The 14,748-nt window shown below is 43.0% G+C and overlaps 1 protein-coding gene and 1 long non-coding RNA gene across 3 annotated transcripts; one reads left to right on the forward strand and one right to left on the reverse strand.

Moving 5' to 3' along the window:
* Positions 1-2,378: 2,378 nt before the first annotated feature.
* LOC132328519 (uncharacterized) lies at positions 2,379-7,172 on the reverse strand. Of its 2 annotated transcripts, none has more exons than XR_009486804.1 (2): positions 6,904-7,172; positions 2,379-3,713 (listed from the first exon to the last, which is right to left on the reverse strand). It is a non-coding gene; the product is annotated as an uncharacterized LOC132328519 (long non-coding RNA). The 2 variants fall into 2 exon arrangements; XR_009486805.1 differs by having other exon boundaries at positions 2,379-3,717.
* A 3,293-nt stretch (positions 7,173-10,465) lies between these two features.
* FADD (Fas associated via death domain) lies at positions 10,466-13,850 on the forward strand. The gene is made up of 2 exons (XM_059848423.1): positions 10,466-10,948; positions 11,258-13,850. Exons 1-2 carry the CDS (start codon positions 10,570-10,572, stop codon positions 11,542-11,544), a joined length of 666 nt encoding a protein of 221 aa, XP_059704406.1. The 5' UTR covers positions 10,466-10,569; the 3' UTR covers positions 11,545-13,850.
* Positions 13,851-14,748: the final 898 nt, after the last annotated feature.

The following is a 14,748-nucleotide window of genomic DNA, read 5'->3' on the forward strand; positions in this document are numbered from 1 at the left end:
TCTGTTGTATTTTGACTTGCAGGAATGTCACTATTTTTAAAATTTGTAACTTATGATAGCATGTTGCTGTAGGGCCAAATCCTGCCTGATTTATTCCCACATAAATGTAATGCCTGGTTAGTAAATGTTTACCAGATCAGGCCCACTGACTGCAATAGGACTGGGGAGAAATCAAGCAGAATTCTGTCCACGCGTTTTGTTGAAAACCTGTTTTTCCTCTCATTCCTTGGTAGCCCAAAAGATCCAGGAGAAAGCCAAACTACCTATTCTGAGGAGAAATCTTAGGGATCGTCCTCGAAGGGGATTTAATCTGTAAATACCGACCTGAAAGTGTTCCCAACTTAATACTGACATTCCTGTAAATGATGGAACTATATCCTGAACACATACTTATCTGAATTTTTCATTATTTGCTGAAATCATGGAATAGTAACAGTTGCTTATACTTTCTTTTGTACAGTAAATTGTTTGAAATTGAATTTTGTATATAAAAATCTGTATTACTACTTAGATATCTATAAAATTATTTCATTGAATCATTTTTTAAGAAAAGCAAATATATACTAAATATGTTTTATTTTGGTTTTTTTTTCTTTTTCTTTGAACATGTATTTGAAATAAACTTAAATATCCAAGAGTTTCTCCTGTGGGACAGATTCTGTTCCCAGCCCTCCTTATGCACTGAGTGTACAGACATCTCACTAAAAAAGTGTCCCAGGTAGGTCTGGTGTTTGAGCTGCTTTAGAGACCCACTTGGAGATGAGTGAATCCCACCTGAAATCCATCTCCAGGAGTACAAAGGGAGTTTTTGGCTGCAGAATGGCTTCACTGTGGTTGTCACATTTCCACTGCCCTGAGGGGCCTGTCCAAGCAAGGCTGGCCTCAGAACCTCACTTGCTGATTCCAATTTTTTTCTCCCTTTCCAATTTAACTGTCATATAAGAAGGCAAAGCATGAGGCTTCACACCAGTCCTCCTTTCCTTGATGGAAAATGTTAATGCTCCAAGTCAGGAAATTTAGTTTAGAAGGTGGGAATTGTGTTCTGAGAGAATGGATATGGACACCAGAAGCAGGTAAACCACAGTTTAGCTGGTGACTGTATGGGATTGTCAGTTATTAAAGACAAAATAGTACATATGAGCTCATTAGATGGAAGATAATGCTTTCCAGAAAACCACTTGCACTGCAGTTGTGGTACTTTTCCTGAAAGTTGTTTCATATTTGGGATGCAAAAAAAAGGAGGTTTGCTTTTAACAATAGCAAATTTGATGCAGGATTGTGCTAGAAAGGATTTACTGGAGGGGGGGGGGGGGGGGGGGGGGGGAAGAAACTTAAAACAGGGAAGTAGGGATCTGGAAGTGATCAAAGAATACCTGCACATGCCTTGGTGTGACTCACAGTGACCAGGTTTGATGAAAGATAGCAAACCAAAGTGTGTCTCTGATTTATCCTCTTTTAAAGGAGAGGAGATGCTACAGTATTCCTTAGAAGGTTTCCATGTGGAATCCAAGTGATGAGACCCCGATAATAATGTTAAATACTTAGCTAAGAGATTCTTTGTTGGCTGTGTCATTTCTGGTGCGTACTTGCACATATTTCATTTGTGCAAGTACAAAGCTGAATTCTGTGTTGAGTTGTATGGCATGTATGACACCATGCCCATGACATGCAGCCAGCCGGTTCTTGGCATGCTTCTGCCTCAAAACCATAAGCACAAAACCATTTCCAAGCCCAGATTTGATCAAAGAAAAAAAAGTCTCAAACCCAACATCTTAACGTATTGAAGAGGAAAGTCATGGCATCCATTTGCTTGGTCCAAGAGAAAATGCAGACCACGGGGAAGATTCCTGCTGGAAATGGCTGCAGGGGCCATTTCTGAACTGCTGCTGAACCGCTGTTTGCTGTTTGCCGTGCGAGGTTGGTAGCGAACACACGACATCAGTCAGTGCATCTGAGGAGGAAGCTGTTCCCACCCCAAGTGGGTGAGTCTGTGAGTCTGTGTGACTCTGAATCTCCTGGATTTCCATGTCATTGTGTTTCCAAGATACTGTCCTACAAATATTTTGCAGTTTTAAATAGCTTAAGAATGAATAAGTCTCACATCAAGGCACAGACACATTTGTATTTTTAACCCCCCTACGCTCTCTGGTCCTGAGCTGTCAATGATCTTTTTGGCTGTTGTGATTTCCAATAAGCAATAATAATTTACTTTTCATCCTGATACCTCCGGAGTCTGACCTTTCCCAGAGTTCCATACATCACTTGAGTGCATTTATATTTTCCTACGAAATTTTCAGAGTACACAAGTTCTCTTCCTCTTACCACTGAAAAAAACCCATCTTAAAATTTATATGAATTCCATTCAAATTCTAGTTCAATTCTTTGCACATTCGAGCACTATTTATTCCAAAACCAAACACATCATGCCATTTTTAGTATAGCAGAGAAAAACCAAAGTTCTTTTTTTAACCTTCTTTTTTTAGCCCAACAGGCCTTTCTGAAGAAAAAACTAACTATGAATGTGGCTTGTTTTGAATTTTAACTCTATCCTAATTTTTAAGACTATGTCAGCCACCTGAAGCCAAAGAAAATATTCCCATTGATTCCCTCCAGTGTGCTTTGCATGAGGTTAAGCATGAGGGTATTGAGTGATTGGTTTCATTTTGGATAAAATAAAAACTCCTGACAGTTTTTGTAGGTTACTTTTCTAATCTTCAGTGTCTGCTAAAGCCAAAATAAATTGATGCAGATGCGTTGTGAGAGCAGTAAAGAGTTGGGTTCACCATTGTGCTGGTTGCCATGAGGCAAAAGCCTTGGAAAATCCAAGAAAATTGAAGATTCTGAGGTCATAGCTTTCATCTGGTTTAGTACCATCTCTGGAAAAAAATTCATGCCAAAACAGGAGATGTAACTGTTCAGATGGCCATGAGAAACAAGAATCAAAACACAAAATATTTAGCAGAGTGTTCATGCTGAACAAGCTTAAGTGTAATAAAGTCCATTTTTCAGAGCAAGAGGCATGTGGTTAAGCAATCTTACAAGAGAAGAAAAGGTTATTCCCTATTTTTACTGCTAAATGAGAAAATAGTGGGTATCTTCTCCAGCTGAACTATGAGATAGAGCTAAGGAAAAGATGCACAGTAGAGAAGAGAGGAAGAAAAGGCTTTTGCCTGCTGTTCTCAGACCCAAGTTAGTTTTTCTGGAAAGAGGATGGATTCCTCTTGTAGGTAGGTGATGGGGCAGCCTCTGCCACTGTTCCCACATGCCATCCCAACCACACCAAGCCAGGCAATGCCGTGGGTCTGGTGTGGAGGTGGAAGCTGGAAGGTTTTGGTCCTGTGGGAGGAATGGAGCTGAGCCTGGAATTCCCATCTGTCATGGCAGCAGTGTGTAATTACAGGAGTAGCTCACATTTCTCAAGGCATTATTCTCTGAAATACATCTCCAGGTAATGAAGGAAGGCAATTGCAGGTAATTAGCCAGCAAGTGGGGAAGTAATAAATCCCAGCAGGCCAGACTGCTCTGGATTTACTGCAAGAGATGGTGTGTGTGCCCTGTGTGTCTGCAGGCTGGTGGGCTCTGACTCCTGGAACTGTTTGGGCATTTTGTTCTCCTCAGGCACTGCTGGCAGTGGAAAAGGGGAGTTGTGAGCAGGGAAGGAACGGTGAAACTCCTGCGAGCAAATCAACATGAACTTCAGCTCCATCTTCATCCTGTCTTCAATGAGAGAAAGAAGTAAAAGTGAGAGGCAGTTCTAAACTTCTACTGAACTTCTTCCCTTTTGCCTCTCTCCCTTTGGCTTCTGAAACCAAGTTCCTCCACCTCTTGACAAGGCTTGCCTTTTAGAGCTGCTGAGCTAAGCTGGTAATCACTTCTGGGGCTTCTTGGGGATAAGAAGTGGCAATTAATTAATCACTGCCAGGTTTAGGTGCTTGGCAAAGATGTGGTACAGGCTCCCTTTCAAAAGCATCACTCCAAAACTGGTGAAGAAGAGCAAAGTATAGTTAGATGTGTATTTGAGTGATCAGAGAGGGTGAGCTTGGGGCTCCTATGCTCCTATGCTACAAGTCATTTAATTTTGGTTGTATCTACACAAGGAAAAAGAAGAAAACTGCGGCTTTTCTGGCACCAAGTTGTGGTGTTTGTAACTTCCTCACTTCTTCTGAAGTATACAGACAATAAGGAAAATAAATAAATGCTATATTTTGTATTAGATTAACCCAGCCTTCTCTCAGGAAGTCACGCTCCCTCCCTAGACTTTTCATCTCTGGGAACAAATGCAACAAGTTTCCCACAAGTTCATATATGAAAATGAACTCCAAATTGTGGTTTAGGACTAGCTGGTATCTGGTTCAGACCACAGCACAGTGGACTAGCTCAAATTACAGCATTTCTTCAGAGAGCAGAAAATAATACTTCCTCCCCAAAGAATCAAGGGAGAGGGATGATGAAATCAGATTTGCTTTCTTATTTATTATATCTAAATCCCTGTGAGTAATTCACCCAGTCATATCCTGTATCACTTGGTGGCCACGTGAAACTATTCATGTTTTAAAAGGAAGTAACTGAATAATAACTGCACTGTGCTTGAGCACATGAGGCACTCCCTCTCTAATAGGAATTGAGTAAAATTCCGATTAGAAGGTTGCACCTTCCAGCCTCCAGAACGGTGACTCAGATGGAAAATACTGCCCTGGCATGTCCTGAAAAGAATGAAAATCACAGATATATAAAGCAATGCTTGTTTCTAGGAAATAACCCCCACCTCTTGGCTTGTCATTATCTCCAGTCACAACAGTGAGTTCACAATACCTGAGTTTAACTCAAAAATCAAGTAATTGTGACAGGTTCACTCATTTTTATTTATTAAAGCAAAATTTCAGTACCTCTGAGAGACATTTAGATATTTTCTGGTCTTTGAAGAGACCACTCTGCAGGCTGGATGCAGGGACAAAGTTGAGAAAAATTTTCTATTGGTGCAGAAGAGATAAGAGCTGAATATTCACAGACACACACACACAAAAAAAAATCCCTGCTGCCATTATTTCAACTGCAATACTCTGCAGCAGGCAATGGAGTGCTGCTCCTCAGTAAGGAAAGGGTAAGAAAACCTTTCCTTGGGTGGGAGCATGAAGTCCTGTGGTACAGAACTAATTACATGCTTGTAAGAAATACTCCAAAGTTGTGCAAAATGGATCAGTTTTCTGCAAAATAATTATTTTTGCTATCCTAACCTTTATTTTATAGCTGCTTGGAATATTGTATTTTCTAATATAAAGATGGAGAATGAAGAAAAACACCTCAATTTACAGAAAATAAATGTTATTGTGGTAAGTATTTACCTTTTCATGGTTTTATCTGGTTTAGGAACTGGCAATACAGCAGCTCAGGAAAATAAAGAACAAATTATACATAGTCTGCAGAAATGAATTAGTATTAGCTTCCAAGCCTGGCAATCAGAGCTGCTGGATTATTTCCCTGCATGAATACCCACTTCCAGTTTGGATCTTAATTTGATTTGCTTTGCCCTCAGCCAGTCACAGAGCAGGAACTGAACTGAATAGAAATAGAAAGGGCCCCAAAAGAGATCTAATGATCATACATCGTTATTCAGGGACATTTTGTCATTTCACAATGACATTCCTCTACAAACAACCCTTGCTCTCTGTCTTCTCTGTTCTTCTGCTTTTCCAAGTGCAAAACTGATGTTGCAGAGCTTAAGTAATAAATATGGTTTAGAGGAATGAGGTGTGCTGGGCTAATATATGCACACAGCTTTATTGACATGTGAAATGTTTGTTTGAATGATTTCATATTTCCATGGTATGATGAAAATTCACTACAAAAATAGGTAAAAAGTCAAGTCAGAGGTTTTTAGCTGGAGCAAATAAACAAAAGTCTACAATTTATCCTTCCCCTAAAGTTAAACTAACTTCTTCTGCCAACAATAACACAACAGAACTGTATCAACAGAATTATATCAACACTTCTGCTGTTTCAATATTAAGTTCAAGCATCTGTTAACAACTTATTGCTTGTTGTTGTTGTTACTTGGCCAGATTTTTTATCTGTATACAACCTAATCATGGCAGAGTTCACTCTCTTTTCTGTACTTATTTACTTTTCCCACACTCTGCTTCTAATTTTCTCTCTCAACCCACAATAATTTGACATTTCTTATGGGCCCTTTTGTCAGGGACAGTTTTCTGCTAAGATCCTCAGTCTCTTCACAAATGAGTTTCTTTACCAGAACACTTCTTTCTAGACTGCATATTATAGCAACAGAGGGGTGATAGCTGACAAAATAAACATGTACAGATCAATTTATTCACAAATGAAAACACAGAAACTGTCCTCTCTTTGCTGAAAATGTGCATTTTAGGGTTTTGCAAAAAATGGGTGGGAGGTGTTAGATAAGTACACTAAGAAATTTTATGGAAATCAGTTTATTCAGCATAGGAGTAAAAAAGCAAGTAAGCAAACTAAAAACGTTTTGAAGCCCAATTCTGCTAGTAGGGAGAGGGTTGGTTTTTTTTTTTATGCAAAGTCTCCTCTTATCTTGAAGCCGGCAAAGGAAAAAGGAGATGTCATGAACTCCCTTGGAAGACAAGAGTAGGTATATTAAAAGAAGTGTACAGTCACCTGGGTCTTAAAAGAGAAAGAGCTCCTCAGTACTGTCTGTGCCAAGGGGTTTGCCCAACCTGTCTCTCAGAATTGTCAGGACACAAATTTTAAACCCCCCCTGGGATACGTGCTATTGAATTGCATGGGAAATAAAGAAAAAGTTGCTTCACTTAAAAACACAGCAGCTCCCAAACACTCCAGCTTCTCTGGACCAGCAGAATGTTGCTTGCCTTGGCTGGAAATAAGGAAGGATCTTCCCGAGTTTCTACACAAACGTACCTCAGGACAGCCCCACACTTTGCCATTTTTGCAGTCCCCAGATGGGTGGTTTTGCCTGGATGTCCTGGTGGCTGACACTTCCCCGAGGGCTCTGCTGAAGTGAATCCTTTCATGCTCTCTTTGCCCGGCTCTTCCAGCAAGGACCGTGAATTCAAAGCCAGGTCCGAAGCACTCCCAGGCTTCGAGCTCCCTCTGCAGTATTTTTCAAGGACTCATCTTTCCCCGAGAAACCCGAGGATTATTTGGTTACGAACTGGATCATTCTCAGCACTTCCACTGAAATCTGAGCTACTCCAATAAATCATTTCTATTAAGTTTTATTCTGACACAGAAGCACTTACAATCTGTTAGGCTCACCTAATACTTTCTTTGCCAAAGCTCCACTACTGTAAATCAATGGCAACTCCAACGAAGGAGAGAGAAAATGATGCATCTGACTCCATCATCAGAAGGCTAATGAATTACTTTATTATACTGTGTACATTGTATCTAAACTGAATCTGACAAGCACTCACTCTTGCTCACAACTACACTCATCTCAGATTCTCTTGTGACGGTCCCATGACAGTCCCACACACACACCCTTCTTGGCCCTGATAGGCCAAGGGAACAAAACATCTTCACTTTGGGTGAACAATCTCCATATTGCATTCTACTTTAGCACAACACAGGCACAGCAAGTGAGATAAGAATTGTGTTTTCCTTCTTCTCTGCTTGTCTCACAGTTTCTCTCTGTTCAGAGAGCATGTGAATACCACACCCCACAAGCTGCTTCCAAAGGAAATCACTGGAATAAAGCAATTTATTGCTTGGAGTATTTTCATCAGTGAATGCATCCAAGTCAGGTCCAGAGAGAATAAAAGACCCTGCTCAATCACTCTGCCTTCCAATAGGAGTGAGTTTAAAAGCATTTAAGAGTCTTAATTAAATATTGATTTGTGTCTTTCAGTTTCACTTTTGTAACTGATTTAGACACCTTTGGAATTGCATAAATGTGCAGTGTCACGTTCACACTCCTCTTACCTCAGTGCTGAATCTGGCCACCAGGTTTGTATGAACTGATTAAAACCTCAGTTGATGTTGTTTTTAATTACATGTCAGAGTATAGAGAATAAAGGTATAAAGTGTGCTGATTTGGACTTCTCTCACACAGATTTGTCTCTGAATTTGGCTGGTTGCCATCACCAGGCACCATGTGATTTGGTCCCTGCTCTTTAGTAGAGTCACCTTCTCTGGCAAAATTTAAAAGAAATTTTATTTAACTGGATTTTATACTCCTATACCATTACAAGGGTTACTCCTGCTTCATAAATTAATGCACACACATCAAATATATTTCTCCTATGCTACCCTTTTTGTTAATTACTTTCCTTGAGTTTAAAGTATATTCAGGGCTGCAAAAAAAAAAAAAAAATACACCTCTTAAATCAGGCATATCTTGTCCCAGCTCAGATTCACAGTGGCAATTCCTCTCACTCTTTTCTTTGCCACAAGACCCTGTAACAAGTTAAATCCCTTCAGTCTGCAGCATTTAGGGAATAAACAAAAATATCTAGTGGGTTTATCTAAGGAGGGCTTGTGCCTGTGGGAGTTTTAGAAATGTTTTGGGGGTTGGTCTTCACGTTGGAATGTGAGAGTGGAGACAGAGATGAGGAAGATGATAAAGTGTTTAAGTCCATTTATCAGTCAGAAACCTTTCTATAATGAGAGAACATAGGTCTGTGAGTGTGCTGTAAGAATAATAAATTAAAGTGTGCTGGAAACAACTTAGGATCAGGATAACTTGGGGAATCAACATGCCAGTGCTCACAGAAGGAATAAGGAAATCTCTGAACTATCTACATGTGCTGAGAAGAAAAGCCAAAAGGCAACTACAAAACAATGGAATGAACTTGATTTTCCCATTTAAGAAAAGTTCACAACCTTTCACCTTGTGTAAGAGTCACCTCCAAACTACAGGGACTTAACCTTTGCCCTATTTCTTGCCTTTTAAAGGTCAGGAGGTACTTTGTGTCACAATTAATCTTCGTGAGGAACAAAGGCCAGGCTGCATGCCCTGTGCTTCCAGGGAAAGGCTGGGGTCTCTGGGGGCAGCAGGGGCACACAGGGAGGGCAGAGCCTGCTTCCCTGGGCAGCTGTCAGGCAGAGATCCATGGGAATGGCATCTCTTTGGGAGTAGGGCTCTGCTGGGGCCTTTCTTGCTCTTGGTGGAAAAAGCCATTTATAGAATCATAGAACCATGGAACAATTAAGGTTGGGAAAGACCTCTAAAATCATTGAATGCAGTCATTAACCCATCACTGCCAAGCCCACCACCATGTCTCAAAGCACCACATCTGTACATCTTTTAAATCCCTCCAGGGATGGTGACTCCACCCCTTCTCCATGGCAGCCTGTTCCAATGCCTGTCCAACCTTTCAGTGAAGAAATGTCTCCTAACAGCCCACCTAAACCTCCTCTGGTGATTTTCTTCTTGTCCAGCCCCTTTTCCTTGGGAAAAGAGACCAAGCCTCTCCTGTCTCCATGCTCATCTCAGTGAGCTGTGGTAAGCCAGAAGGTACCCCCTGAGCCTCCTCATGCCCAGGCTGAACCTTTCATCCTTGTGCTGCTTTTCTTTCCACCTTTTGGAAAAAACAAACCCACACAGATTAACTCTTACAAGGGTAGGTGTTCACAAGAAGTCCAATGATTCAATTTTAACCAGGAAATCTACAGTTCCCCCAACTTCAGGCTTAGACTGGTGAGGTCACACCTTGAGTCTTGCATCCTGGTGGGTTCCTGGATTCAGGAAGGCCATTGAGGGGCTGGAGCATGTCCAGAGAAGGAAATGGAGCTGTGGGAGGGTCTGGAGTACCAGGAGAGGCTGAGGGAGCTGGGAAAGGGGCTCAGCCTGGAGAAAAGGAGGCTTGGGGGGACCCTGTGGCTCTCCGCAATTCCCTGACAAGAGAGGGCAGCCAGGGAAGGTCAGGCTCTGCTTCCAGGGAACAAGTGACAGGACAAGAAGAGATAGTCTGAGCTGCACCAGGAGAGGTTTAGGTTGGGCATTAGGAAGAATTCCTTTGCAGAAAGGGTGATCAGCCATTGGAACGGCCTGCCCAGAGAGGTGGTGGAGTCACTGCTCCTGGAAGTGTTTAACAAAAGCCTGGATGTGGCTCTCAGCGCCATGCTCTGGTTGACATGGTGGTGTCCGGTCACAGACTGGACTCGATAAGCTCCGAGGTCTTTCCCAAGCGAAGTGATTCTGTGATTCTGTGATCTGGCCACGGCTGAGGCACCGGGGCTCCTCCAGAAGCACGACACCGGCCGCACCGAGCTCGGCTCCAACACACGCTCTGCATTCAGCAGCACCAAAGAAGCTGGTTCGCCTCGGGAGGGGTTCGGGGCAGAGGGTTCCCGACCCCAGCTGAGGCTGAGGCGGCGGCGACGGAGTACACCGCGCCCATCACGGGCGGCGGCACAGCCGCCATCTTGGGGCGGGCGGCGGGGGCGGGAAAGCCGCGGGTCACGTGAGTTCCGGGCGCCGCTCGGGCCGGGCCGGGCCGGGCCGGGCGCGGGTCGGGTCGGGTCGGGTCGGGTCGGGTCGGGACCGTGCCGTGCCGGTACCGTGCCGTGCCGTCTCTCCGGTGTCTCTCCGTGTTCCCGGGAGGTCACTCTGCACAAACAGGAATGGATTTCGTCTCCGGAGGGTTGGGACAGGACGCCGAAGTCCCCCCCGCGCGGCCTGTGTCGGGCGCGGGCCCCGGCGCCGTGGATCGTTTCCTGAGCCTGCAGCTCTCCATCTCCTCGGGCCTGTCGGCCGCGGAGGTGGATACCATGAAGTTCCTCTGCCGCGACAAAATTGCGAAGCGAAAGCTTGAGACGGTGCGAATCGGCCTGGAGCTCTTCAGCATCCTGATGGAGCAGCAGGTGATCGCGTCCCACCAGCTGGGATTCCTGAAAGAGCTGCTGCAGCACATCAGAAGGGGCGATTTGCTGTCTCTAGTGGAGCAGTTCGAGCAGGCAGAACTTCATGCCCCTGATGATCAGCCTGATGAGCATGAAAAACGTAGGTGGATTATTATATATTGAGAGGTTTTTTTATATAGTTATATCCCCGCATATATGGCTCCTCAGCAACCCCAGTAAATGTGTACACAAGCGTCTTTCGGGGTGGAATTTTCCCCCTCTTTTTTTTCTTACTTTTCTTTTATCTTTTGGGATTCCAAGTCTATCCGGTGGCTTCTGTAGAACTCTCAGTATATGCAGTGCAACAGGAGTAGTGGCATTTTGCTGAAATAAAACCAACAACTTCTAAACGCTTTCTGGAGTTTCTTAGTAAATGCGTGGCTAACTTGATGTGCTTCTGCTGTTTCAGGTCTCCTGAAGGTAGCTTTTGATGTCATTCGTGCCAGTGTCGGGAGGGATTGGAAGAAGCTGATGCGAGAACTTGGGCTGCCAGAGGTGAAGCTGGATAAGGTAGAGACAGCCTATCGATATGATTTGGAGGAAATGGTTCTTCAGGCACTTCGGGAGTGGCAGAAGTGGAAGGGGAAGGATGCAAAGGTGGCTGACTTAATAAAAGCCCTCCAGGGCTGCAACCTGAAATTGGTGGCAGACTGGATTGAAGACAAGCTCTCACAGGTGAACAGTGGAACCAAATGAAAGCAGTGTAAAACCATGAATGAAAAAAGTCAGTGCCTTCTTCTCTTCTGGACCGAAATAATTATCACTGGCTGCTTATCATTCCACTTATTTATGTGCCTTAACTTGTAGTTTGATGCTTATTTCAGGATATTTTAACTTTCACAAGATCTGAACTCCATTTTGTAGAAATTCTCACACTTTTGTTCTGCCACTCACCTGAAAAGATTTGCTTTGCTGCAGGCACTTTTCAGATGCATTTCCACTGGAAATACATCCATGGGACACTTCTGAAACAACTGCAATTTAAAATTTCATGGAGATGTTGGATTTTTTTTTTTTATGGCCTGTTAGAAATATAGCGTGAAAAAGAGAAGGAGTAAAGCTTTCAGCTGGGTGCTGGCTTTTCTTTTGGAGTAGCAAAAAATAATATCTTAGGTAATTTGTCAAATATATTTTCTCTCCATGAAAGTATATTAAGACAACTGTAACCTCCGACTGCAGTGCAAGAGGAACACTAAATATTCTGGTGGCTTTCTTGGAAAAAATGTGCCTGGATTTGAAATTGAAGTCAAATGTCTGCACCAAGTGCCTTCAGTATCCTGAAGTTCTCCTGAAACTATCCAAGAGGCTGTGTCACACAGATGTTCACAGCAGCCTCTTTCCAAAGCTGGGGATGCTTTGGGGCTCCTTGCTGGGAATCCTTCCGTGGCCTCTGTCACAGAGGCTGCTCATGTGTGCTGGAAGGTGTGAGCCACTCTCAGAGGGAGCAGGATTCATCAGCCTCTGGCAGATGCAGCTCTCAGCTTTCATCTGGAGCAACCTTCAGCCAGTGGCCTTCACACCTGACCCACAGCTGGAGAATTGCACCATTGCACAGTGCAGGACATGCAGGGCTGTGGAGGCCTCAGTGGGGAGAATCCCATGAAACCATTACTGCTGGAACAGCTGTAGGATCCTGTGTTTCTGCAAACATCTCCCAAGTGCCTGGCCAGATACTGGAAGAGGTTTTATTGCTGCTGCACCTGTGGGACTTCAGCTGTTTCCAAGTTGTTTTTATATGGTGCCATTGCTGTGAAGGCCGGTGTCAGCACATAACCTGTCACTGCTCTGCAGAAACATTGTAACACTGATGATTTTCATTGTACATTTGCTTGCTCAAACAGTGAGGCTTGAATACTTTATTGTAGTTAGTGGAAACTGCTGTAAGTTCACATGATAGAAAAATCATTTCAGTCAGGGTTTTTTTCCCCTTCAGTCATTTTTTTCCACATTCCTAGAAGTGCCCAAGGCCAGGCTGGATGGGACCTGAAGCAGCCTGGTCTAGTGGAAGGAGTCATTGGTTGGAACTGGGTGATCTTTTAGGTCCGCCCCTGCCCAAACCATTGTGTGCTGATTCTCAGTATCTTTCCAGTTTGATATATTTAGTATCACTGGTTGTATTCAAGCAAAGGAGTTGCCACCTGTCTGCCTTTTGTGCAGAGAGTTGGCTCCGAGTTCTTATTCCCTTTATTTGTATCAATTGTCAATTCCCAGGAGGAGCTGCTGAGCTTCAGCTGAATGATGAGCTCCGGTGTTTTGGAGATTTTTGTTTCATAGACATCAGGAGTATCCATTCTGCAGTATCTAAAGAAAAGGATTGCTCCAGCAGCTCTTCCTTCCTGCCTCTGAGCAATCCCTGGGAGCAGAGGAGTGGAAGTAAGCAGGATGTTATGTGAGTGCTCAAACAGCTCTGCAGCAGCTCCAAGTCCTATCTCTGCTGAAGTGCTTTTCTTGTCCACTTCTACTAAGTCTTCTGCTTCAGCAAGGAGATTTATGTGGGATAGGAAGAGTGTACTGCCTGCTGCATACAGCCAGGATATTTTAGGAATCAGTTGGAATAACCTGTTGGTTGTAGCCAAGCACTCATCAACCAAGCACTCACAAGAAATACTCTGCTTCAGGAGGTAAAAACCTCTTGTTTCTCTAAGGATTTTGTACCTCCTTTTACTGCATCTGAAAGCAATGACCTAGACTGCATCCATCTCTGCCATACCTTAGAGCCAATTAAGATCATTTTTATGAGATATTAAAATGTTGTTTATGCAAAAGCAAAATCAACTGAAATGAAGGGAACAAAATTTTTTTAGGAGAGAGGGATAAAGGGTGCAATTTGTAAGGGAGTGTTTTCTGATCCAGATGACAATCTTTTATTTTCAAATTAAACACCTTGAACTCATATGCATATTTTTGATAACTTGAATTAAAATTTTATATTGTGTAATTCCGTGTACATTTCATTAAAAGTAATTCTTAAAAAAACCAAAATAAACGGAATGGGTTTGGTTTTTGGTTTTTTTTTTTTTTTTTTTTTTTGTTTGTTTGTTTGTTTGTTTGTTTGATGGGATTACTGTCTGCAGTAAGATCTCTGACTGGGAGAAAGTGGATGTTAAGGACACTCTGAAAGCAAGGAGTGGTGCTAAACAGGCATGGTGTTACCTGTGTCCTTCTTGGGACATTAAAGGCAAAAAGCAAAGTGTTTTGTCATTGAGCTTCTCAGAAGTGCTAAACAGGCTGCAGTTTGCCAGCAGCAGCAGCATTTGAATGCTGTCAGTCAGGGAGGTGTGAGGAAGCAAAGATTCCCTGCCAGCCCTCAGGAGCCCAGACTAGAGTCCCAGTGTGCCTAGGAGAGAGGCTGCCTGTAGGTAGGCTTCCTTCTCTTCTCCTCTGCTAGCCATGCTGTGCTAAGGATGTTATATTTGTTTTATAATTAATTAAAAGCCCGGCTTCTGGTTTAGTCTAAGCTTGGTCAAGCTTTTAGAGGACGTGCTCAGAACGAATTGACAGAGGCTTGGGTGCTCTGTGGAGTGTCAGCCTGCACTTAAAGCTGTGAGTGAGTAAGACAAATAACTTAATTGCCCATTTTATCAAATCCTTTAGGATGCTCTGCAAGAGTATCTGCCTGTGAGGAATTACTCAAACCTTTTTCCTTTTTGTCTCCTGAGAGTAATCTTTCCTCACAGCCTTGAGAAAACAGCACATCAAAACATGTGGAGAGTTAAAAGTGCCATCTCATGAGAATTCTCATCTCAGAGGATTGTTTTTCCATGTCACTCCTCAGTCCCTTTCAGCACTTGCTTGCCATTGCCTATGATTTTTGAAGATATCAATTATAATTACATATTGAGGTGGTTTTCTTTATTTAAATTGCATTATTTTCATTACTGAGTTAAAAGAAGTTTTCTA

The sequence above is a fragment of the Haemorhous mexicanus genome, chromosome 6, assembly GCF_027477595.1.
Source record: "Haemorhous mexicanus isolate bHaeMex1 chromosome 6, bHaeMex1.pri, whole genome shotgun sequence".
Taxonomy (NCBI): domain Eukaryota; kingdom Metazoa; phylum Chordata; class Aves; order Passeriformes; family Fringillidae; genus Haemorhous; species Haemorhous mexicanus.